Here is a 26,719-nt window from a genome sequence, read left to right as displayed (position 1 = left end):
CCGACTCCAAAGTCCTGGGCAGCGGATCGAGACCAACTGCAGCCGGCCGGGGGTGGTCACCCTGCCCAGAGCCGGGGATGCCCGCTCCGTCTGCACCGAGTCAGGGATCTGGGGAGAGGTGGGTCAGTGTCCTGCTGAGCGCTTACGGGGCTGGGAGCCAGGGAGTCCCGGCACGTGCAGGTAACGCTTAAGTGGATTCTTCCCGAGCGGAAGGGAGCTAGTCGCTCAGACCCATACGAGTACTAAATAAGCGTATTCCAGTTTGAGTGGTCGCAGGGCGTCAAATTAAAATCCGCGTATTCCTCCCTAAAGGGAAGGTCAACTCGCCACGTGCGATCCACTTTTCCGGGCTCGGACTTTCTGACTCCGGCGTCTCCCTCCGGACGGTCGAGCCCGTCCCCGCGAGGCGGGTCGCAGCCCTCGGCGGGGGCCGCTTGGACCGGGCCGCGATACCGTCGCATCCCTCCGAGACCCGGCCAGTGGCCGACTCTGGCAACCGAGAAAGCCAGGGGCCCGGAGGCCGGCGGAGACAGGGAAGACCGCCGGGGTGGGGCCGGAGGGGACAGACTGAGGCCGCTCGAAGGACCCGGCGCGACGACATCCCGGCGGGCGTCCGGGCTGGATCTGCCCTCGCCGAGGCAGGGGGACGGGCTCTGCCTCCATCCACCTCACCCGACGTCGGTCAGCAAGCGGGCGGGGGAGGGGGAGGGGGAAGGGGCGGCGTCACTCACCAGGGCGGGGTAGGAGGGGTAGCCGCTGCACTTGGCCCACACCACTTTGAGAGGCTCGAGCACCGAAGTGGCGGCATCGGTCGAGATCCACATGCTGTTCTGCCCGACTTCTGAGGAAACAAGCGGAGGCGAGAGCCCGGTTCAGTGGCCGCGGTGAGCGCTCGACACAGACCACCGCCTCGTTGGTCGCCCGCGCCGCCCGGGACCCTCGGTGCCGCCTGGAGCCCCCCAACCCGGGGCGGAGGGGATCTCGAGAGGCCGCGATGCCCGGCGACGAGCGCCGACTGGAGCGGGCTTCTTTCGCCTGGTTTGGCTGCGATAATAGTAACGGTAATAACAACAACAACAATTGTGTTATTTGTTAAGCGCTTACTATGTGCCAAACGGTGGTTCTAGGCTCTGGGGTAGATACAAGGTGATCAGGTTGGACACAATCTGTGTCCCTCATGGAGCTCACAATCTTGATCCCCACTTGACGAATGGGGGAACTGAGGCCCAGAGAAGCAAAGTGACTCGCCCAAGGTCGCACAACAGACACGAGGTAGAGCCGGGTTTAGAACCCACGACCTCCAACTCCCAGGGCTGGGCTCTTTCCACTAGGCCACACTGCTTTTCTGGGATGTCCGGGCTTTGGTGGGGGGGGGAGGCTCCTGTTTCCTACTGGCCCAGGGTCACCCAGGCTCCCCCACCCCCCGGCCCCAGACGCTGCTCCATTCGGGACCACCCAGGGCCGGGAGCTGGCGGGGTCCACCGAGTCACAGTTTGGTAATGACCAAGGAGGTCTCCCCCAGTTATCTCCCAAGTCGCATCTCCTCCCTCGGCCATCTTTAGCCCTCGTGTACTCTTTCATAACCACTTAGCCACACGCTTTTTTTTTTCCAAGTGCCCAGTCAATTCTGCTTAGTCCCTAGTTTTACCTCTGTCTCCCCTGTTAGAGTGGAAGCTCCCCGTGGGAAGGGAGTATCTTTCTTGTTGTGTATTTTCCTGAGTGTGTAGGACAGCGTATTGCATCCCGTGAGTGCTCAAATGCCCTTTTACTGTGGGCAACGTACTGCCTTAAGTGATTAGGAAAGCATTATCAGAAGCACAAAGCGTATTTCCTGCCCACAGGGAGCTTACACTTACAGGTGGGGAGACAAAGACTTTCTTTTTTTTTAAATGGTACACGTTAAGCGCTTTACTACGGGTCAGGCTATGCGGCAGGTACTTTACTAAGATAATCGGGTTGGACCCAGTGTATGTCCCACAAGGAGGCTCACCATCTTACTCCCCATTTTACAGATGAGGGAACTGAGGCACAGAGAAGTGACTGGCTTAAGGTCCCGAAGCAGACAAATGGCAGAGCTGCGATTAGGACCCATTCGACTCCCTGGGCCCAGCCCTTTCCACTACTCAACACTGCTCAATAAGCAGGGTTGTGAAAACAAATAACTGAAGGCTCAGATATGCGCATGTATGAACGAGCACAAATACACAAACACACACGCCCCTCCTCCCCCACCTGCCCCCCCAAAATTGGTTTGTCCTGCAGGATTCAATGGGGCCAAAGAGGTCAATGCAAAGTCCGCATTATTAAACCAGCTCAAAAAGCTGCCAGAGAGCCATCGTCTGGCTATAAAAACCCGATATAGAGATAGTCCGGCCCGTTACTGGTGAGCTTTTGTGTCTTCTCTCTTCGGGGAAATCGTGGCCGCTCCGGAACTCTCCGAGCGGGTCAAATGAGAGAAGAGGGGCCCCTGGTAAGAGCCTCAGTTTCCTGCTTCCTCTCGTCAGAACCTCCACCCCCGCCCCGGGGCGCTCGCCCCACCCCCTGCCTCCCTCCGCCGTGGGTTTCCGTTCTTCCCACCCTGGCCGCCCTTGCTTTCCTCTCTGGCACAGAGTCTGAGGGCCCAGGGAAGGAAAAAGCGGGCAGGTCCCCTCTCGGAACTCAAACGGCAGCTCGCCCGCTCTGAGGTAGGACCCGAGGGGAGGGGGGGCGGAAACCCTCCGTCCTCATGGCTGCTCGGCACCTGCCAGGGAAGGGAGCCTACACTCAAGCAATCAATGGTACTTACTGGGCGCCTCTGTGCAGGACAACGTACTGAGCGTTTGAGAGCGCACGCTACGATAGTACGGTGCCCAGTAATCACCGACGACGCTTCCCCACCAGCCAGGCTGGGCCCAGGCCCGGACCGAGACTGGCCGGAGGGCCTCTGGATGAGGAAGCACCGGGGGCCGGGCGAGACGGCCGCCACCCGGGCCCGGGGAGACCGGTTCCCCTGGGGGTGGGGCGGACCGGACCCCGAGGTGACGCGGAGGCCAGCGGGGGGACCTGGGTTCCTGACGCCCCCCCCCCGGCGGAAACGTCTGGCTCTGAAGCCCCGCTCCGGACGTCAAACCCTCCGGTGGCCTTTTTGAGCGGAAGCAAAGGCAAAACGGCATCAAGAACCACAATTATGATAATCATTATTATGGTACTTGCTAAGCGCTTACTATGTGCCCACCACTGTTCTAAGAGCTGGGGTAGATACCAAGTCAGGTTGGACCCAGTCCCTGTTCCACGAGGCTCACGTTTTCTTAATCGCCTTTTTTTTTTTTTTTTTTTTTTTTTACAGATGAAGTAACCGAGGCCCAGAGAAGTGAAGTAACTTGCCCAAGGTCACACAGTAGACATGTGGTGGAACCGGGATTCCGGGCCCTTCCGCCTCCGGGGCCCGTGACCTATCCGCTAAGCCACACTGCTTAGCTGGAAGACAGCGAGGGGTTGAGGGGTGACGACGGAGGGGGCGGACCCAGCGACAGACACCGGGCGGTCCTCAGTGAGGCCGGAAAAGCCACATCTGGCACCCGCTGAATGGACTCCGGGAGGTTTTGCCAATGGAAATTCTGTCCCTTACTGATATCCCGAAAATTATTTCTATTAATATTATTAATGCCTGTCTCCAACTCTAGACTGTAAGCTCACTGTGGGCAGGGAACGTGTCTACTGACTGTTGTATTGGACTCTCCCAGGGTTTAGTACAGTGCTCTGTTTGCAGTAAGTGCTCGGTAAATAGTACAGTGCCTAGCATATAGTAAGTGCTTAACACATTGGATTAAGAATAGTAATAAGAAGAAATAAATGAATACCATTGATCGACTGGATGGTAAAAAGCAGCATGGCCTAGCGGAAAGAGCCCGGGCCTGGGAGTCAGAGGACCTGGATTCTAATCCTGGCTCCGCCACTTGTCTGTCACTTCTCTGGGCCTCAGTTCCCTCATCTGTAAAATGGGGATTAAGACTGTGAGCCTCGTGTGGGACAAGGACTGCGTCCAACACGATGATCTTGTATTTACCCCAGCACTTAGTACAATGTCTGGCACAAAGTAGACACTTAAATACCACTTAAAAAAGAGGCGGGGGGGGAACGGGAGTGGTTTGGGGAGAGTGAGATCCACCCATCGGGCCCAATTTTAATCAGAAGATTTGAAGTGGCACGATATGAATAAATCGGCTTCCTCTGCCAGTCGGGGTCAAATCGCTCTGGGCGTCAGTTCCATCATCTGTAAAACGGGAATGAAGACTGTGAGCCCCATGTGGGACGGGACTGTGTCCAACCCGAAGAGCCTGTATCTACCCCAGTGCTTGCCTCATGGTAAGCACATAAATACCATTAGAAGGAGGAAAAAAAGGGTCACTTGACGGGCATTTATTGAGCACTTTCTGTGCAGAGCACTAGGTGCTTGGACGAGTCTGAGCTAATACTTGATAAACAACTTCCCTGCCTTGAAGGAGCTTCCAGTCTAGAGGTCGGGAGTGCCCTGCCTCCCAAGGCCCAGAGGTAAGACGCTAGAACAGAGAGGGCAAGGGGGGGAAGTTTGGAGTCCTCCTCCCCATGTCCCCAGGGTGGCGGGAAACAGGCCGCCTTGCTCCAGAGGCCCCGGGAAAGGAGGTGCTCCGGGGTCCCAAGACCACCCGGCACTGCTTTTCTCCCACCTCTGGACTGCGTGCCATGCACATGTGTGAGTGGAGAAGGGTGTGCATCTCTGCCCGCAAATGGCCTCGCTGAGGACGGGAGGGTGGACAAAATAAAGAGGGCTAGGGACAGAAACAAGGCCAGTGAGCCATTTTGATGCTGATCCTCTTCAACTACTCTCTGGCGCCTTCTACTCACCTGGCAAAACTCAAAAGTTCTTCATATTCTTATTAATAAACTGTGTATGGGACACTGTACTAAGCAATGGGGAGAGTGCAATAGAACAAGAAGGGCCTTGCCAGATTTGTAATGAGATTTCCCAGCTGCTGTTCATCTATCTGCTCCGCGAGTGCTCACGCCACCACACCCCGCAGACCGTCTTCCTTCCGCTTTCCCCTCCCCGTCCCTTCCCTTCGCCATTCCTTTTCTCTTGGTCCACACCATGCCCAGTCATGGCAGCTCCCAGATGGAAGCAGCGTGGCCCGGTGGAGAGAGCCCGGGCCTGGGAGTGAGAAGACCCGGGTTCTAATCCCAGAACCGCCACGTCTGCTGTGTGACCTCGGGCACGTCACTTCACTGCTCTGGACCTGGGTTCCCTCATCTGGAAATTGGGGATGAAGACTGTGGGACGGGGCTGGGTCCAACCTAATTACCTTGTTTCTACTCCAGTGCTTAGAACGGTGCTTGTCACATAGTAAGCGCTAAATAAGTACCACAGTTATTATTATTATCAATCTAAGTCATGCCAGACTACTACTTTCTGGCTTCTAATCCACCATCACTTCCTCCATTATCTTGGCAACTCACAAGGCCAAGAACCTTCATTGACTTCATTCACCATTTACCCCGTGACAACATACAGGGGTGGGAGGAAGGGGCCAAAATTCAACAAAAATATCAGTTTGGGTTCCCAGGGCAGATTCCTTCTCCGTTGTATCGTCCTCTCCCAAGCGCTTAGTACAGTGCCCTGCACGGACTGCGTGCTCCATAAACACCACCGATTGAACTGTCGACTCCGCCGAGCTCCACCCCATCATCTCCTTGGCTTAGTCCCTCCGGTCCCCAGCTGTGGAGGAGGGAGGGGCAGCAATCCCCGGGTTCACAGTGCGGGAAACCGTAGCCCAGAGATGCTGAGCCGCTTGCCGCCGATCAGGCAGGAGGCTACCGGCCCTGCCTGCTGAGGCCCTCACCGGCGGGCTGGCCACCGGGCCACGGGCAAACGCCCCGCGGATTTCTGAGGGCAGCTGAAATGACAGTCGGAGCAACCGGCCTGGGCCTCGGAAGACTTTCGACCGAGTCAATGACCGCGGGAATCCGGCTCAGGCCGTCGGCGGTGGACCGACAAGAGAGGACGCTCGGGTCCCAACTCCATCCACTTGGGACTCCGGGGATGAGCACGGATCACCCGTCGGGCTCAGGCGGGACGGCCTGCAAATCGCCTCCAGGGGCTTCACGGCCCCCACCCCGGCCCCGGGTGGACGGCGCGACCACCACGGAACACGTTCTCCGTCCCCTACCTCCCTCTGCGGACCCCCCTACCCAAAAGATCCCGGGACCAGTTAGTTACCTGCTGCAATCCTCGCCGCCTTCGCGTAGTTTCCGTTCTCAATGCACGATATCAATTCGCTTCGATCTTCCAACGTGTGTCTCCGTATTAGGGCGGGCTTACCCTTGCCGCACTTTGGCAGGTTAAAGCTGAGAAAGGGGGAGTGTGCGGATCGTCAGTGTAAAGGCTACTCGCGTTTCCCCTCTCCGTTCAGCTCAACCCAACAAGTGCTCTCGGCCACCTCACCAAGGTGGTTTGGAACGCCATCTCAAGCGTTTGGAATCTGTGTCCAAACCAAGCGGCGAGGAGAAGAGAAAATACTAAGATCACAATCATTAACGCTCCCCATTCGCCGACTTACAAAACGAGCTTTACTAGGTCGGTGGGAGTGAGTGTTTAAAAAAAAAAAAAAATTCCAGATTGCTCTCAGATCAATGGAGAAAACAAGGGTTTTCCTCGAAGCCGAGGGTCCTAAGATGGCGTAAAAGTCTAGCTGCCGGACGGGCTCTTCCCTGCGGAATGCCGTCTATTCCACGACAGGATGCAGGAGAGGGAGAGGGAGGGCAGCTCCCGTCCGGGATCGTATTTCTGCCCTCTCCCCCCCCATCTCCAGAGGGGAGGAGGGGTGCGGGGCTTGTTGTGGGCAGGAATGCGTCTGTTTGTTGTTACACTGTGGTCTCCCAAGCGCTTAGTACAGTGCTCTGCACACAGTAAGCGCTCGACAAATACGATCGAATGAATGAAGAGGCAGTCCAGTGTTGCCGGTGATGCACGCTGTGCTAGTACACCAAGCCTCAGAGGGATCCCAGGGAGCCATGGGGCAAAAAGGCTTCAGAGGGGGCCCCCACCCCATCCTCGGCCTCTGGGGCGGCCGAAGGGGAGGGCAGACGTCTGATCGACGCCCCCAGACTCCACTACTCAAGGAGGCAAACACCACAACGACCAGTATCAGAAAAGAGAGAAAAATGAATCAGGCACTGCCCAGAGGGCTTTTTTCAAACTCTAGCTGTGGCAGATCCCCGCACGCCCAGCCCCGTCTGGGGCTCCTGGGAGCCCAGTCCCAGGTGAGGCTCCCGTCATCTTCACCCGGCAAAGACACCGCCGTGCATAGGGTCCCTCCCTCTGCAGGCATCAAGGTTAAGGACGGACGGACGGCCCGCGAAACAACCCACGGCCAAGGAGGAGGAGACGAAAACCGGCCCGCCCGCTTGCTCCTGTAGATTTTAAAACCGGGTCCTTCGTCTAGCAAAAATCGACTTGGCCATTTTCCTCCAAGTGACAGCGGAATGGTCGGCACAGGTGGGCTTTTTTTTTTTGCTCCTACAGTGGACGTTTAGCAAATCTGGCATGTGTGGAAAGAAGCCTTTGCTGGGTATGGGTTCAAACAATCAATCAATCAATGGGATAGACTGAAGAGTTACTGTGTGCGGGGCAGTGGGCTAAACACTTGGGAGAGAAAGCGGACACAAACCCAGCCCATGAGGACTTTCAAGTCAACTGTGTGCAGGGCAAATGTCTGTTGAATTGTTTGTTACATTGTCCGCTCCCAAGCGCTGAGTAGAGTGCTCTGCACACAGTAAGTGCTCGGTAAATATGACTGACTGCCTGGCTTGGGGAAACTGCAAACAAGAGACAAGGCAGACATAATCCTGACCCACAAGGAACTTCCAGTCTACCGTGTGCAGGGCTCCTTGTGGGTAGGGGGATGTGTCTATTATATAATAATAATTATGGTATTTGTCAATAATAGTAACTGTGGTATTTGTTACGCACTTACTATGTGCCAGGCACTGTACTAAACGCTGGGGTGGATACAAGCAAATCAATCTAGACACAGTCCCTGTCCTATGTGGGGCTCACGGTCTCAATCCCCATTTTACAGATGAAGTAACTGAGGCCCAGAGAAGTCAAGTGACTTGCCCAGGGTCGCCCAGCAGGCAAATGGCAAAGCTGGGGTTAGAACCCATGACCTTCTGACACCCAGACCCATCCTCTACCCACTGTGCCATGCTGCTTTCCCAGAGTACACTATTAACACTTGTTTTAAGTGTACTCTCCCAAACGCTTAGTACAGCACTCTGCACACAGTAGGTGCTCGATAAATACGACTGACTGACTGCCCGGCTAAGCGCCTGGGGAAGCCCAGAGCAACAGAGAAGGCGGACGCGATCCCGGTCCACAAGCAACATCCCGTCTACCGTGTGCGGGGCACTTGGGCCGAGCCCTCGGAAGATTCCGACGGAGCTCGCGGGCGGCTACGACCCCCGCCCCAAACTTGCTTCCAGCCATTCGTTCAATCGTATTTATTGAGCGCTTATTGTGTGCAGGGCACTGTACTAAGCACTTGGGAAAGTACAACATAAGAACAGATAGATACATTCCCTGCCCACAGTGAGCTCACAGTCAAGAATGGGAGACAGACATTAATACAAATAGATATATGTTACAGATATATATGTATGTGCTGTGTGGATAGGAAGGAGGATGACTGAAGGAGCGGCACAGAAGGGAGTGGGAGAAGCGGAGTGGGGGGTTTAGTCAGGGAAGGCTTCTTGGAGGAGATGGGCCTTCGATATGGGTTTGGAGTCGGGGAGAGCAATTATCTGTCTGGTAGGAGGAGGGAGGGCGTTCCAGGCGGGAGGCGGGATGGAGGCGAGAGGTCTGCAACCGGTGAGACCAGTCTAGAGGGGGAGGAGCTTACCTGGAGTTGCAGAGCAGGCTATTGCTTGAGGATATACTCGATTCGGACGCACAGCGGCGACGGGGCTCAACTTTTCTTCCGGGGGCCTCATCTAATTCTTGGTCTCTCCCGCCCCCTCCAAACCCGTTCGACAGACCTGGGCGCAAACAGAGAACACATAGGCATGACTGACACGGCACGGTTACCCGTGCGCAACTCCTCCATTTAGGGGTTTCCTCCCCAGGTCACCGGATGGGTCTAAAAGGACCATCAAAAAGAAACCGGCAGTGGTGGACCTTGCTTGGTGATTCTTTCCAGTCAAGGTTCTCTGGCTCGTTTCCCCATAGAACTCGCTGCATAAAACCCGGAAACCGCACGGTATATATTCAGCAACGGCGGAAGGGGGAAACGAGGGAATGAGGTCCACTTGAAGCCACTCGGAGCACAGGAGTTTAGAGCAAAAGTCCCAAAGAAACCGACTGGTTCCATTCTCTCTTTCAAAGAGGTAGGCACGGGGTTGAATCGAACAAGAGCTTCACTTAACGTTCGAGCCATCTGCATGAATAACGACCTCAACCAACTCTGGATTCCCAGTTAACAGTATCTTTGAAAAGATCGTTTTAATGGGGGAAACAAACAAAAAAAAACACCCCACGCATCATGGGGCACATCATGGGGCTGGTTGTTTTAAATCCCCATTTTACAGAGGAGGCAACTAAGGCCGAGGAGTGAAGTGACTTGCCCACGGTCACCCAGCAGATGAGTGATGGAGCCGGAATCAGAAGATCCCAAAAACAAAAAAGTGCCATCGGTGGACCACGGTAAGACGGAGTAAGCCGGTAAGACAGAGTGAGCCAGGGGTTGGGGGAGACCAGGGGGACCCCCCATTTGACTTGTTCCAGCTGACAGAGAGAAAACTGTCTTAGAATCGGAGGCGGAACTTGCTTTCCAGGCCCTGATGGGAACGGGTCACAGTGTTTGGCAGGAGAAGGCAACCAAGCCAACCGACCGGTGGCTTTGATCCCCAAAATGGTTGCTGACCCAGGGGGATGACAGGCTGACTTTCAAGCGGGCCTCGTTTCCTAAGTAATAATCCGGCCCTCACGGGGGCTAAATTAGGAATCGTAACGCTGAGCTATTACAGTGTCCAGGGGTGGCTTTCGACTTTCCCAAACAAACTCGCTGTAGGATAAAAAAGATCGAAGACTACCCAATTCATAAAACGTGTCTTAGGTCATCTGGCCGTTTGGGGCCTTCTCCTGGGACTGTTTAATTTAACAACTGAGGTGAAAGGGAAAGGCATTCCTGCCTATATGCAGATTGCTGAAATAAAACACTTTAAACCAGTTTGTCATCCTGGGGTGGAGAGGGAAGAACAGATGAACGAAGCTGCTTCTTGCCCCTCAAATATACTCATCTTCAAAACAGTAGAAATAATATTAATAATGGTATTTGTTAAGTGCTTACTATGTGTCAGCACTGTTCTAAGCGCTGGGGTAGATACAATCTAATCAGGTTGAACACCGTCCCTGTCCCACACGGGACTCACAGTCTTAATCTCCATCTTACAGATGAGGTAACTGAGGGCCAGAGAAGTGAAGTGACTCGCCCGAGGTCCCACAGGAGACGAGTGGCGGAGCCGGGATTAGAACCCAGGTCCTCTGACTCCCAGGCCAGTGCTCTACCCACTAGGCCGCACTGCTTCTGTAGCAGGAATCTGGGGTCACAGGCACGATCTCCGCTGCAACCGCAACGGAATACAAAACCGGTATCCATACGGAACCGCTTTCACTCGGAAAGTCAAAGAGTGTCCATACCTGCTCTGGCCCGGCTAAGGGCAAAACAAGCCAAAAGTACAATTTCCATTCAATTTTCTCAATGTCCTAGGAAAAGAGATATTGGGCAGAAAAAGAGAATGGAAGGGAGATGCCCCCATAAAAATTCACCACAAACATCTCACGGTCTGAACATAGCCGTGTGTGGAAACAACATTGTGTGGGGAGAGAAAACGGGAGGCTATTTATTCATCCCCAGTCTGACATCTCTTCAAAAGTCATCTTCCGTGGTTGAGGGGGCACGATGAAGAATGGGCTCTACGGAATGCTTGAAGAACCACTGACAAAAATGAAAATTGCCTTTAAGAGTTTGAAAACGAATCCCTCCCAACCGAGAAGGAAGTTGTCTTCATGGAGGCAAATAGCAACAACAGTCACGCCCTGGAGCACTTTAAGCCTACCACCAGAGAACTGCATAAGAATAGCCCCGTGCCTCATTTCGAGGCCCAAAAAGAATTCCATGAGCTTTTCCAAAATTTACAAGTACATGACCCCAATTTGCCCCGAGGCTGGCTCTGTCTTTTCTGATCTCCCAGCAGCACTGTCTTAGAAGAACTGACTTCCTTCTCTTAAGTCTTCATTGTTGGAAAGTCAAAGCTAAGTAAAAGAGCCGTGGACAGGGGCTTTAAATAAAAATGGAAACAAGCCAAAAGAAGCTGGCCAACAAAACCGAGCACTCTTATTCCCCCACAAAACTCAAAAAAAAGAATCCCAGAATTACGAAGACATAGCCCCCACAACAAACTGTTCCGATATGGACTATTAAGAGAGAAAGCCTGACTGAACTCAATTTGCACGGCAGAATAACAATAACCGGGCTACTCTCCGTGAGCCAGGCACCGTACCGATCACTGGGGTAGGTAACAATACGAGTGATTATATAAGAGGGCCTGCTATTTGGAGAACTTTACGAGAATTACGAGAAAGGATTTAAGTGAATGCTGAAAACACATGAAATTTTAATCGTCGCTATTAAGAGACTGAAGAACGCCTAGATGTACGTACAGGAGGGCACTGGGGAAGCAGTGCTCGCTTCTAAAGCCCCTCACCTTTTTCCCCCAGTGCACGCTCTTGTTTACTCTGTGTCACAACCCAGATTTTCCTTCTGCAATTAAAAGGCGACCTCCCAGTTTCCACCCTAAAATCGGGATGCGCTCTCTCTCTGTCTCTCTCTCTTCGGGACCGCTTCACTGATTTTCCTTTCCAAACTCACCCCCCTCCCCCCCGGCCCCGGCCCCGTTACGTTCGATAAGCGTCTGGCACCCGTTGGCCAATTAAATATTAAACCATTCCATTTCCCCCACAGTAAGAACGAGAGCGGTCTCTCCCATTTGCCCAAGATGACGGGCATAAATCAAGCCATGGAAGTTTATCCCTCTATCTTCTGAGCTGGGCTGTTTTCGAGGAACTGCAGTAGAAGGTTAACCAAACGCTAACAGCCGAACAACTCTCTCATCTGTGAATCTGCTCAGTTCTGGAAATGGAGGACTCCCTCCCCCTTCAAGGCCGACAGACACTTACTCTCTCCACTTTTAAAAGCTTATTAAAATCCCATCTCCTCCAAGAAGCCTTTCCTCCCCAAACCCTCATTCCTCCCAACTCCCTCTCCCTTCTACCTCGTCCTGCCCTCCACACTGTATTCTCCTTGAGAGCAGGGATCATACCCTACTCATTCTGTTATACTGTCCTCTGCAGAGCACTTAGAACAGTGCTCTGCACACTGTAAGCACTCAAATGCCACCGATTATGAGTGCATATTTCTCAATTATTTTAACGTTCATCTCCCCCTCTAGACTCTAAGCTCGTTGTGGGCGGGGAACGTGTCTATCATACGCTCCCAAGTGTTCAGTATGGTGCTCTGGGCCAAAATAAGCATTCAATAAATATGATCGATCAACTGATTCAGGAAAAAAGGGGCAGCGTTCCTTCAATACCGCTTATCCACTGAAAAGAGGAAGAGGCTCCTGAAGAATCTGGGGGGCTCTGTATGATCTGGTTTGGGGACGCTGCTGATGGGGCTGGAAGTTTTTAAAGAAAAATATATATTTATATGTGTTTTATAAACATATATAAAATATGTTTATTATATATATGAAAAAATGTGTGTATATATATTATATATAAGAAAAAATGTGTGTGTGTGTGTATATGTGTATACACAAATACACACACACACACACACACAGGTTAACCTCGATAAGTTGCCTCGTTTTGGAAATACAGTGACACCCAACTTCTCTCGGTTTTTCTCCCTCATCTGCCGCTCAGAGGATTTACTCATCTGGAATAACCCTGAAACAATTCAATCTTCGCGTCCACGTCGGCAATCCGGTGAATTAGACGGAACCGATCTTTTTACTAGAACGCACTTCCCGAGATTCGAGGGATTCAGGTGGGCGATCCCCAAAGTTTGAGTTTACCAATTCAGAGTTGTGAAAAAATCAAATGCTTCAGTACAGAGGTTGAAACAGATTGATCCAAGACCTGGGTAAGAAAGAAGCCTACGAGATTCATTCCGTACCAGCTCCTCCAGTTAAATCAGACTGCCTGTAACCGAACCCAAAGCTGGAAGAACAGAGAAACCAAGATGGAAAGCAACAAAGTCAAGCACAGAAATCCATGACGCTGGAGGGCGAGATGAAATTGGTCTTCAAGTTCCTGAGCCCAATCAAACCAAACCGATAAACCCCCAACAAAACAAGTTCAGGTCTGCCTCGGCTGCAGAAGAGCACGACGACAAGTTGCAAAGCGGCCAGAAAACCCGCTGGCTATTAGTAGAGGGGGGGAAAAAAAACCGGAGGGGGAAGGAAAAAGGGGAAGGAATCAAGTTTGGAGAACAGAGATGTGTCCCTCTGGTTGGCTTCCAATGACTTATGACTGCTGAATTTGGGGAAGAAAAGCGACCAAATTGCACATCAGAACACTCCAAGTTTAGCTTGACGCGTGAATACTGGAGAGTGACCTGTCACTTGCAACCGATTCTCTCACTTTAATCCTACCTCCATGCGGCAGGGCATTCGTTTTAAGCTTCATCATACAAAAGCATGAGAGGTACTAGATATACCTGCTGGTACTGAGAGGTGAGTCTCTCTCGAATTATTATCCAATTTTTCTTTTTTTTTTTTTAATTCCACTACTGGAATTCCTCTCTCGCCCTGATTCTATTTATTTGCCATTGTTTTTATGAGATGTTCTTCCCCTTGACTCTATTTATTGCCATTGTTCTTGCCTGCCTGTCTCCCCCGATTAGACTGTAAGCCCGTCAAATGGCAGGGACTGTCTCTGTTGCCGAATTGTACATTCCAAGCACTTAGTACAGTGCTCTGCACATAGTAAGCGCTCAATAAATACTATTGAATGAATGAATGAATGAATAAATGAATACTGCCTCCATAAAAAATGAGAGAATTACTGCCTGCGATCTGACCTGGGGAATTCAGGCTGCATGCCCAATTGAGATCTTGTCAGAAAATCATCTCTTTTGCTTTCTTTTTGTGTGTGTGTGTGTGTGTGTGTGTGTGTGTGTGTGTGTGCGCCCAATTTCATTAAATTTGTTGTCCAGTCAAAACTAGGTTGAACGTTCTTGATCTCCATCATTTATAATGTGAAATTGCAGGAAAATTTGGATGGGCTGATGGAAACATTCCCAGTCAGCCCTTCAAAAAAACAAAAAACAAGTGATGACTTTAGAGCTTCGGGAATTGGCAAAAAAATAAAAAATAAAGTGGGGAGGGAGGGGAGAAGAATCGGACCAATGTCACGTAAAACCGCAAGATGTATGACTTTAACTTACAGAGATGGGAAAATGTACGGAATGAAGAGCATGGGTTCATATATGGCAAAGAGTTCCTCCGACAGTGTTCATGGGTTTGGTTTTGGTTTTAAGGATGGCTGGTGTCTCCGACATGATCCAAAATAATTACTTGCAATGCAATGGTCTTTCTGCGTCCCAAAATGGTCAGTTAATAGAATTCCAGTCCAGGTTGAGGATAATAGAAAATAATTAGGATCCAAAGAGACAAATACCCGGCATATTAGTTAACATGAGAACCTGGAAAACAGTGAAAAAGCCATTTAGTCTGACTGACAGGAAAAAGAGAGCAATCGGCCATTCTGCGTCCTTAGACTCGGAACGCATACACAAACACATCTTTACACAGAGAGATACAGCTACTTCACAAGAGCCTCAAAGGAGGGAGAAGCTTAAAAGAGAGAGAGGAGAGAAAGCGAGACAGAGACAGGGAAAGCTCCAACTGAACACTGAATAAAAGGAGCCTGAGGATTTATACAGAGCAAGAAAATGTTACACGAGAACACAATACAACCTTCACGAAGCTGGGCGTCCATCAAGAATGGGGCTTTGGGATTGAGCTAACCTCCTTCCGGTGAATAGCTTCCACTAGAGCTTTTACACCGCTTCTCTTCCGTGCGTCTCTCTCCCCCTCCAGAGTTACTAGCGTCTTAAGGAGGCGTAGCGGATAGAGCACGGGCCTAGGAGTTAGAAGGTCATGCGTTCTAATCCTGGCTCCGCCACTTGTGTTCTGGGTGACCGTGGGCAAGTCACTTCACTTCTCTGTTCCTGTTCCCTCATCTGTCAAATGGGGATTGAGACCGTGAGCCCCACGTGGGACAGGGACCGTGTCCGCTGCCTAGTTCAGCGCCAGGCATGTAGTAAACACTTTAACAAAACCACTGTTATTAGGCCAAACCCGCTGCCCCCTCCCCCAACAACTTTCAGAGCACCCCAAGAGCCAGGGATGGGATCTGGTGTTGCGATGCGCGGGCGAGTCTCGGAGTGCGTTTGAGAAAAATCTAACCGCCCAAAATGGTGGCAGGCCCGGAAGGCCATCCCGCAGCTCAGAGCGCAATGGCAGATCTTTGAACTTGGCGGCCAGGTTCAAAATAATTCCGAGTCCTCCGGGGGCCCGGGGCCAGTGGGCCCAAGACTGTCCGATGCTTGAAGGACGGAAGCGGGTGTGCAGGTGAGGCCATGAACCGTTGCCAGAAACCGATCGTTGGCCAACCTTGGCCTGGACCAAGGGGCCCAGCGGCGAACGCTCGGTGTTGCGTTAACGGACAAAAATGACCGACTCTCTTGAGTTCCTGAGCGACGGAACTGGGGTCTAGCGGAAACGTTACTATCGCTCTCGGCAAAGTGTCGGATCGTGAAAACTTCAATTTTAAGGATCTGTTTCGGGAGAAGTGCTTAGGAATTCATCCTGCATCCACTGAAATCTATTGGCATTCTGGAATAAGAAAGCAGAAATCTCCATTTCAGTCAGGATCAAAGTGGTACCCAAAAAAAAAAAAAACCAAGGAAAAAAAAACCACACAACTCTGTCTCTGGACACTTCCAGGTGATAGATCCTCTCAAGTGAATCCGAGTTCCTGCAAAACCTCATCAGAACCACTCTAAGACTACAAAACTGTTCTAGTAATGTGTCAGAGAGAAATGGGAACTCGAGGGGTCACCCAGAATATCATGTTTAAGGATTGTTTTAGAGGCGTCTGAAGAGGTGAAGGAAGGAATCCCCATTTGGGGGGACGACAGATCGAACCTTTAAGAACCACAGGCTCTATTTCCTCCTCGGACTCAAAGGCGGCTTTGAACTGCTCAGTTCAAGGACACCGGCAGAGGTCGGAGGGCCAATATGCACGTGATAGTTGGCACAGAACGGGCCGGGGGCATTTTGAATATCTGGGTGTCGGCTAGATGCTAAAAAGTCAGTCTGCGGCCCAAGGACACTTGATACATGCAGACGGTTTATAGAAAAGACTGGGCGGATTTTAAGGCCTGGCCGATTCTAGTGTGCCGCTGAGCACTCTTCCCTGGGAAAACAAGGCACCCGACATGAGACCCCCAGCCTTAAGAAAGGAAAAACTTGAGCAGGCACCAGAATACAACAGCTGTGTTACCCGAGATTATTAAATTAAAACCCATATGCATCACCTCCGTGGCTTAGGGGATGGAGCATGGGCCTGGGAGTCAGAAGGACCTGGGTTCTAATCCTGCTCCCCCAGATTTCTGCTGTGTGACCTTAGGCAAGTCATTTAACTTCCCTGGGCCTCAGTTACCTCATCTGGAAAATGGGGATTCAGACAGTGATCCCCATGTGGGACAGGGACTGTGTGTCCAACTTAACCTGTACCTACCTCAGTGCTTAGAACAGTGTTTGGCACATAGTAAATGCATAGTAGCATAATTATCTACGAGAAGCAGCACAGCTTATTGGAAAGAGCAAGGGCTTGGGAGTCAGAGGTCGTGAATTCTAATCCCGGCTCTGCCACTTATCAGCTGTATGACTTTGGGCAAGTCACTTAACTTCTCTGTGCCTCAGTTCCATCATCTGTAAAATGGGGATTAAGACCGTGAGCCCCATGTGGGACAATCTGATTACCTTGTATCTCTCTCCCTGTGCTTAGAACACTGCTTAGCACACAGTAAGCACTTACCAAATACATTATTATTATTATTATTACTAAGTAGACTCCTACCGTGTGAACAACTGACAAGGGGAGAATAGGGAATTCATTTAGCAACAGACTCAAATTTCCACTGCAAAAGGAAAATTTCAGGAGCACATTCACGACAAGATGACCTTGAGACCAGCCCCCCGCCATTCGGCCATTTCTGAAAGGCCACACACCCTGTCGTGACAGACTACAGCTGGAAATGTTTGGGTTTTTCCCTGCTGCTGGGACATAGGTCTTACCTGGATCCTTGAGAGTAAAAAAGCAAAACCGACAGCCCTTTGGATTCCATTAAGAAAGAAACACCAGTCGTCTAAGGCGGAAACATCATGCTAAATTCATTGTTTTTTCCTCCCTCTTCAGATGGACTAAATGGAATCCCACTTACTATTACACCTATCGAGGGGCTCGTACTAATAATTCCGAGAACTCTGAAGAGGTCCACCAGTCCGTCCCCACAGAAGGATGCGTGGAAGACAGTCGCCCTGTCCCCCAGGCCTCTCTGCCCGCGGTTCTGGGCGGACGTGGATGGTGCCCACCTGTCCGCCGACCGCCCCCTCACCCCCGGCCTGCGGATAGAAGTGAGCAGATGCTGGAAAGGGCTTCCCTCCAGCGCTTCCCCCTCAGGATCCCATCGCGGGGGTGCTACAGGTCAGCTTCCTAAGTGCGAGAGCACGCGTCACCAGAGACTCTGTTTTCTGCTCCGTTTTTGGCTACTGGCCTAGAAAGCCCGCAGTAGGGGTGGGAGAGGGGGAGGGACCCACAGAGAGCCACTTCTCTCTCCCTCCCCGTGGATTTCCTGGCTCCCTGGGGCCACTGCAGCCAGATTCTTGCTCGGAAGGCAGCCAAGTGCCCCTCCCGCCTTCATCTTCTAGGTCCCTCCGCTCCCCCGGGGGTAAGCAAAACCTGTGGTGGTCTAGTGACTCACCCTCTAGACCGGCCCCGGCCTGCACCCTCGGAAGCCAAAGGCACCGACCCGCCCAAAGGCTCGGGACTGACGCTGCCTCTCCTGAAGAAACGAAGAAGAGGGGGAAACACAAGACCGCGTGGAGCAGAAAGCGGTGTGGTCAAGCGGAAAGAGCCTGGCCCTGGGAGTCAGAAGAAGTGGGTTCCAATCCCATCTCCGCCACAGGTCTGCTGTGTGAGCTTGGGCAAGTTGCTTCTCCGTGCCTCAGTTCCCTCATCTGTAAAATGAGGATTAAAACAGGGAGCCCCATAGGGACAAGGGCTGTGCCGCATCTGATTACCTTGTATCCACCCCGGTGTTTAGAACAGTGCTCGGCACAAACTAAGTGCTTCACAAATACCACAATTATTGTTATTAGGAAGGTGACTGCCCATTTCCCTGCCGCCTCCACCGAGCTGGGCCTGTGGGGCCGAGGGGGAGGGAGGGAGAAAGGAGGAAACTGAGGTGGAGGGCGTAGGGGAGATCAAGATGGGAAAGAGAGAGGTAAATGAAATGGTTGGGGGAGACAGCGAGGAGATGGTGAGGAAAGTCGGAAGTTGTTGGAAGAAAAGAGACCCTGGAAAACTCAGGGATTTGACGCTTTGAGGACTGTCCTTTTTCAGATTTTCCAAACTGGCCCTGATTTCTTAGGCTTGAACGTACACCTATTTGGGTGATCATTTCCTAGACTAAGAGCTACCTTTTATTATGAATCCCTTAATGTTTTGCCCAAAAAAAAAGTCTCAGAGGATACCTAAAATCTTACGCACATACCCAGCTGCTTCTGGAATTAAACAGCTGATTTGGAGCGAGGGGACAAGGCAGTTTAGGATGAAGAGCCAAGAGATTGGTTTTGATGCTCTCAAAAGGAACCTGACTTTGGCGAAGTGATTTGGCTACCACCAAAAGTGAGAGAGGAAGGCGAACCTTCATTCGCTTCTGGGAAGACCCATCGCTTTCAGTGGCCCAAGCCCTTCAAAAGGGGCAGCCCCAAAAACCTAACGTCCTCCGGAAGTCTTAGAGAACTAATAACGAAGGGTCAACCAGACGCAAATGGACGCTGCCCTAAGTCTGTCTTCTGAAATATTTTGCAGAGTCCTTTTACTGATAAATCGGCACCGATGCTAACTTCCCAAAATGGAAAAAGAAGCACGCAGAAATAAGACCACCGCTCACTTTCCTGGTACGGGGAGTGACGGAGATAACCGGACGGGCCCCAAAACATCATAGATGGAGTCTGAGCCAGGGTATTTTGGCAGTAAGTAAGAAAAAATTCCCTCAAGCCGCCGATGTAATTATGATTGAATTGCACTGTGAGCTGGAGATGTGTCTACCAACTCCGTTGGGCTGGACTCTTCCGAGCACTTAGTAAGTACAGTGCCCTGCACACAAGAAACGCTGAATAAATCCCATTCATTTGGGATTTATGAATGACTTTTAACGACTGTTCGTTGATCGTTTAGTTTCAACTGGTAACAGTACGTGTCGCTTAGTCGTTTAACCCAGTTAGTATATTTCCTAGGTCTTAGTTTTTTGGGTTTTGGGTGTTTTTTTTTTCCAAAATAGAGACCAGGGAAAAACAGGGGAGACTCATTTATTTCCCTCTGCAGTTTGGAAGCAACTGTAGCACCTGCGACCTCTTTACCAAATTCGCTACAATGATAGGTTTAAGCCCAAAGTCAGTATTCCTTTCCCAAGTGAAAGGTCTCCAAGAAAAGCTAGCGAAGGCGTTTTGGGGTTACCGACATTCTCTCTCTCATATGTGCAAACAAAGGACATCGTTTTGTCTGAAGCAAACAGAAAATAAATAAATAAATGAAACGGAGCGGGGAGGGATGAATTTTCAGGATCCTTAGCAGTGACTTGCAAAGGACAGCATTTTAATCCTTTGGATAATGGCCCACGCTACTCCCAGAAGTATGCTTGGAAGCAACGTGGCCTAGTGGGTTCCAATCCCAGCTCCCCTGTTTGTCTGCTGTGAGACCTTGGGTAAGTCACTTTGATTCTCTGAGCCTCAGCTCCCTCATCCGCAAAATGGAGATTCAAATACGAGTCCTCCCTTCTCATTAGACTGTGAGGCCCGTGCGGGACCCGACGACCTGAGGATCTACTCCAACGTCTTGTACGGTGCTTGGCACATAGTAAGCACTTGAGTATCACTCTTAGTATTACTTCATTATCCTCATACACCCCCGGCCCCATTTTGGAGTCTTGGGGCAATCTTTTCGTTCACTCTCTCAGAAGCCCGTCCCCCTCCCCCCCCCGGGACTAAACCCCGCCAAATTCCTGAGTCTCACTGCCAAGCCAAGAGTGGGTCCCATCCTCAAAGCCCCGAGAGCCATCCGAGTCGGACGGGTCCCACCGAGCTTGCGGTTCCGATCTGCAACTGGTCATTGCTTAATTTCCCCGGTCCATCTGTTCGTTCTGCTACCTATTCCTTTGAACCATTTGGTCCGCTCACGGGCAACGATCGAGTAATGGGGAAAAGTACTTTAGCGCCACGTTCCTTCGCGGGGGCCCGGTACGGTTCTCGATAAAAGTTCTCCGCTTCTGGAGGGGCCGGGGCGACCAATAAGCGGCACGATCGATCCATCGGCGGTATTTATTGGGCGCTTACTGCGTGCGGAGCACTGGACTTAGCGCTCGGGAGAGGGAAATACAAAAGAATCGGCAGGCACGTTCCCCGCTCACAATGGGATTCCTCGTCTTCCACGTGGGTGGTCTGGTGGGGAGAAACCACGCGCCACCAGCTCTGAAAACATTTCAAGAGACGGCAACACTGAGCTGTTGTCTGTCACCCAGGCGACCGTTCACAACGGCCCCGCCAGGAAAGTTAAAAAAGAATAAAAAAAGAGGACTTGGGACAAGCAAGGGCAGTGATTATTATCGGGAGACTACATCCAATCTGCGAAACCTAGTCGGCCAGAGATTTATTTACCAGAGGCTTCGGAAGAGGATTCATCTTCCCGCCCCTGCCGTTTCTGGAAATCCACCAGGCGCTCATCGGAAACGGGTGCGAGTCTTAGATGAGAGCACCATGTAGGTTTTCGCCCCGAGGACCGGGGCGGGGGACGAAGAAAGCGCCACCCACGAAACGCGCACGCCCATTCCTCCGTCCCGACGGCCGGCCCAAAAAGCCGCCGCTTCCCCGAAACCACGGCGAGCTCGGGAAGACACGACGACGGCAGCGCGGACACCGGGCCGTTTCGCCGCGCTCCCCGGACCCCGCTGCGGCCCTCTCGGTACGACGGCGAATCCCCTCAGCATTTACCTGTATCCAGGCGTTTTCCGGGCGAGTCATCATCCACTTCAGCATCTCCACAAGCACTCCTTGACCTTTTCCGTGGCTGCAGAAGTGTCTCCAACCTTGGAAGGACTACAGACAAAAAGGTTTTGGTCCCTAGCTGTGGAGAAGTTGGCTGGGTTTCAGAGTTCTTGGCAGACTTTGGGGGGCTTACACTTTTCGATTTGCAGAAGAGAACAGATGTACGTCTGTTTACATCCCTTGATGACTCAGCGCCTGCAGAAACTGCCGACTCATTGAGATTACTGTCCAGAATGTGTTCTGGAGGGTGTCCATTAACCATTTCTTTCTGAATGGAAGTGCTATATAATTCATTATCAAATGTTACTCTTTTGAATAGTTTACTCTGCTCTGGATTGAGTTCTACTGGTTTGAGGGTTGGTGGTTCTGAATTAGTCTCTGAGTTTGAAGGAAGAGGTGAGGCATCTGATGGTTCAAGTTTAGGGGGAGATTTATCTCCTGAAAAAATTATAAATACAATGTTGATTTTTTGAAAGCTGATGATAAAATCTCTTAGAAAACTTACTACAAATGTGACGTCCGCCAAAAGAGAGCAGCGCAATCAATGAAGCAAACCACAACTTTGAAAAATACAAAAACCCTTGGCTGACCACAAGCTCGCCTAGTTAGTCGTGTCTAAATTTATCCTCTGATTAGAACGTGGACGGAATAGACCGGCTGAAAGCGGACGTTAGGACGGGCACCCGTTGGGCCCCTTAGCCCTCGGTGCAAAGGACCGACTGACGGGACTCTGGCAACCTACGTCCAAAATCCCCACGTTTATAAAAATTAGTTTCTGTAAAAGAAAATCACGAAAGATTATTGCACATATGCCACCAAGACATGCCGCTAAAATTCGAGGAACTTTCATTACTGAATACTCCGCTTACCTGTAGGGAGAAAAAGTTCTGAACACATTTAAGTCAACACGCTAAGCGCTCAATAAACACGACCGAATGAACGAACTTAAGTTTACGTTTTCTTTTTTTCCCGTCTTTGACCCGTGACCCGAGAGAGGATCGGCCAACTGAAGGGACGATCGCAATGTCTACTTCGCATAAGTAACAATTAAAGCGTCTGCGACAGTGGTTTCTCCCTTTACTTTTGAAACTACTGGCCGGTGCTTCCCTGAAATTTTCTTGAAGATTTTTAAATATTAGGACCACCAATTCACTGTTTCCATTCCTCAAGGGTCTCACACACACACACACAGAGGGAAAAAAACAATCTCTCAGTGTACTATTATGGCACAGGGAAAAACAAAACCTTTTCAACAACAAAAAAAAATAAAGAGAGAAGCAATGTGGCCTGGTGGAAAGAGCACAGGCCTGGGAGTCAGAGGACCTGGGTTCTAATCCCTGCTCCACCATTTGTCTGCTGTGTGACCTTGGGCAAGTCAATTAAGTTTTCTGTGTCTCAGATATCTCACCAATAAAATGGGAATTTGAAATCTGTTCTCCCCCTTACTCACACTACCCCATGAGGGACCTAATTATCTTCTATCACCCCAAGAGCTTAGAACAGTGTTTGGCACAAAGTAAATCCTTAAATACCATTATTATTATTATTATTGTTATGATAAGGATGGTCATAAAGAACTCTTTCCTAACACTTTGCTACAAATGACCAAAAAAAGCAGGCAATAAGGCTGCACTTGACCCAACCACATGGAGCAAAGTGTGGCCAGTGCTTTTGGTTGAATTTTAGGGAAAATGGGAAAATTCCATTCACCCAACTAGAGACCGTCTAAAGGTCAACAATACCTAGTCCCCTCAAGAGTAAAAGTTATTAAACCATTTACAAACTAAAGTGTTAGTCACGGGGTAAGAAATATACTTTCAATGACATAACAATCGCATTTCTCCACGATGCTTTCGTCATTTAACTGACGAATCACTCCATTCCATCTCCTACTCTCTCCAAAAACCAATTTCCAACACATTTACATACATCTCCTTCTCAAGGGTTTTCTTTACTAAATGCGCTTTTCAAGCTCAGTATTTTTTTTTTTTTACATGACAACGTTAACTTGGACCAACTGCACAAAGGAACGCTCCCTCCAAGAGAACCAGAGACCAGTAGAAGTAGGGCTGGCTAGTAAAGAGGAATTTAGCTAGAGAGCAGCATGGGCTGGGAATCAGAGGTTCTGGGTTCTAATCCCAGCCCCGCCGCCAGTCTTCTGTGGGACGCTGGGCGTATAATTCCACTTTTTTGGGCCTCTCTATCCTCATCTGTAAAATGGGGATTCTATCCTCCTCCCTCCAACTTAAAAATGTGAATTCCACATAGGACGGAGACTGTCCAAACTGATTACCTGGTATCTAATCCACAGCACAGGAAAGTGTTTGGCAAACAGTACATCCTTAATATACCGTTTTTATTTTGAAAGGTGCTGGTTGCTGTAAAATGAGAGTTATTTTTGTTCTCCACAATGAGAATGAAATAGTGTGTTCACTTAGAAACTTTTGAGGGCAAATCCTGAAGACAGGGACTTGCAAAACATTCTCAAATACTATATTGTGAAGTCATTTGAGTTAAAAAACAAACTAACATTTGGGCGCATCCAAGTACTATATTTGAACCATCTTCCAAAAAAGAAACGAGGTCGACGAGAGAGGTTGTGATTTTACACCATATCTACTCTCCAGTCAAATGCTATAGAAAAGGCAGCTCTGAAAACCATGAGCATTTTTCAAAATGACATTCCAGAAGTGCATCGATTTCCTGGCCTTCGAGAGGGACACTAAGTCAGTCGTCCAAATTTTTTTTTAATACTCAGAGTCTTGAAAACTTTGTTAGTCTGCTTGTTTTTCAGGTCAATTCACAGCACAGTTTTCCATTGGTGTTTGAGCTAGTAAGTGATTTAGTAAAACATGCTTGCATAAACAGAATGTGGGTGTGGGTTTAAGAGAGTGGGCAATCCCATGTGCACATAAATAATAATTGTGATATTTGGGAAGTGCTTACTAGGCGCCAAACACTTTACTAGGCCCTGGAAAGGAGTAGTGTGGCCCAGTAGATAGAGCACGGGTCTGGGACCTGAGTTCTAATCCCAGCTCCATCACTTGTCTGCTGTGTGACCGCGGGCAAGTCACTTCACTTTTCTGGGCCTCCGTTCCAGGGATTGAGACTGTGAGCCCTTGTGGGACGGGGACTGTGTCCAACCTAATTAGCTTGTGTCTACCCCAGAGCTTAGAAGAGTGCTTGACACTCAGCAAGCACTCAACTAATAATAATAATGGTATTTGTTAAGCGCTTCCTATGTGCACCATTACTATTATTATCATTATTACAAGATAGTCAGGTCCCACATGGGAATCACAGACCAAGTAGGGGGGAGAACAGGTACTGAATCCCCATTTTGTGCAGATGAGGCAACAGAAGCACAGAGAAGTGAAGTGACTTGCCCTAGGCTCCATCATAGGTCCATGGCAGAGCCAGGATCAGATTCCAGACCCTCTGACATCTGGGCCCGGGCTCTTTCCACTAGGCCCCGCTGCTTCTCTGTATCGGGATACATTTGCCCAGTGCCTAAAGTAAGCCTATTTAAACGCAGATATGACGAACCATTAGAAAGAGCAGATGGGACAATTTCGGTTGTTCCTCAATGAAGAATTCCAGTGTTATTATATAAACAAGAGCTACTTGTGCTTTTACATAAGGCTTTAGTGTTTTTGTGACTCCTATTCATTTATTTTAGCCCCTGTCTTCCCCACTGGATTGTAAATTTGAATCGTGTCTAACTTGAGAAGCAGTGTGGCCTGGTGGAAAGAGGCTCGGCCCAGGCTCGCAGTCTCAATCCCCAAGAGGGAACTGCGCCACAGAAAAGTGAAGTGACTTGCCCAAGGTCACGACGACAAGTGTCGGAGCCGGGATTAGAACCCTCTGACAACCTCTGACTCCCAAGCCCGGGCTTTGCCGCTAGGCCTGTTGATCTTCCATCTACCCCAGTTTGGCATTCAAGGCATTTGCATTAATAATCATCATCACAATAATGGTAACAATAATAATAATAATAACATGGTATTCTTTAACTCTCTGTGGGTCGGAGACAACTCAAGAGCATACAACAAGACCATTTTTAACTCTGCATGTTTTCCCAAGAAATTAATACTGTGCTCTGGTCAGAGTAAGTGCTCGATAAACAGTGCAGGTTGTTTAAGCGCACTGACCTAAAATGTTGTTCCTTTCTGGATTGTGACTTCAGGTCTAACACCTACTATAATCTTCAAGGAAACTCCAAAACTGCATTCCAAAGTGTATTTCAATTTAAAACTGAAACCTCCCATTAAAGGGACCCATTTTCACCCCCAATTTAGGGAGGGGTGTGGGTGCACACTCCAGAGAATTTTCCATTTTGCTTTTTCTTCTTTAGGTTTTAAAACTCATTAAGAAATATCATGGCATAGTGGATAGAGCATGAGCCTGGAAGTCAGAAGGTCATGGGTTCTAATCCCAGATCCACCACTTGTCTGCTGTAACCTTGGGCAAATTACTTCACTGGGCCTCAGTTCCCTCATCTGTAAAATGGGGATTGACATGGGGATGAGCCCCACATTAGACAGGGACTGTGCTCAACTCAATTTGCCTGTATCCACCCTACTGCTAAGTAAAGTGCCTGGCACATAGTAAGCGTTTAAATTCTATTATTATTATTACTAATAGAAATAATAATTTGAGTATTAAAAAAGCTGTTTCGCCCAAGAGTTTGGCAGAATAAATGCAAGTCTAGTTCTGCATTAATCCATTTCTGCTTTGGCTATGAGGGTTCTAATAAACTCAAAATGAAACAAGACCATTTGGTTTAATTTTAAAAAAAACTTAGCATTCCCATTGTGAAGCATCTCAGTTCTCTCCTCAGATCAAACACTAACACCTTGAGAAAATCATGAAAAAAAGAGATACAAACTGGTGGGGTTTGAGCGGCTCTGCTCATCAACTCCGAATTCTGGAGCGGGCTGCAAGAATAATAATAATCGTGGTATCTATTAAGCACTTTCTGTGCAGGCACTGTATTAAGCACCGGGGGGGATGACAAGTCCTGGGTCTCGGTTTTAATTTTCTTAGGTCTCAATCGCAGTCTCAATCCCCATTTTACAAATGAGTTATCTGAGACCAAGAGAAGTGAAGCGACTTGCCCAAGGTCACCCAGCAGACAAGGGGTGGAGGTGGGAATTAGAACCAGATTCTGACCCCCTTTCCCGCTATTTCATCACGACATCCTTCGAAAATGGACAGTTGACCTCAACTACTACTGTTAGGTTTCAATCAA

At 50.0% G+C, this 26,719-nt stretch overlaps 1 protein-coding gene across 3 annotated transcripts in view; it reads right to left on the bottom strand.

The window, feature by feature from the left end:
* The window catches only part of BRD1 (bromodomain containing 1), a 76,142-nt gene that overhangs the window by 6,748 nt on the left and 42,675 nt on the right, over positions 1–26,719 (bottom strand). Inside the window, exons 8-11 of one of the 3 annotated variants that reach the window (XM_029078743.1) lie at positions 21,415–21,906; positions 8,913–9,048; positions 6,233–6,360; positions 732–841 (exon numbers count right to left, since the gene is read on the bottom strand). In XM_029078743.1, the coding sequence (XP_028934576.1) occupies positions 732–841; positions 6,233–6,360; positions 8,913–9,048; positions 21,415–21,906 (866 nt within the window). Of the gene's footprint in view, positions 1–731; positions 842–4,098; positions 4,253–6,232; positions 6,361–8,912; positions 9,049–21,414; positions 21,907–26,719 lie in introns of those variants that run through there. The other 2 variants (XM_029078745.1, XM_029078744.2) reach the window with 2 other exon arrangements.

The sequence above is a fragment of the Ornithorhynchus anatinus genome, chromosome 14 (genome assembly GCF_004115215.2).
Source record: "Ornithorhynchus anatinus isolate Pmale09 chromosome 14, mOrnAna1.pri.v4, whole genome shotgun sequence".
Taxonomy (NCBI): domain Eukaryota; kingdom Metazoa; phylum Chordata; class Mammalia; order Monotremata; family Ornithorhynchidae; genus Ornithorhynchus; species Ornithorhynchus anatinus.
The sequence above is the reverse complement of the archived record's forward strand: the minus strand, read 5'-3'. Positions and strand labels throughout refer to the sequence as shown.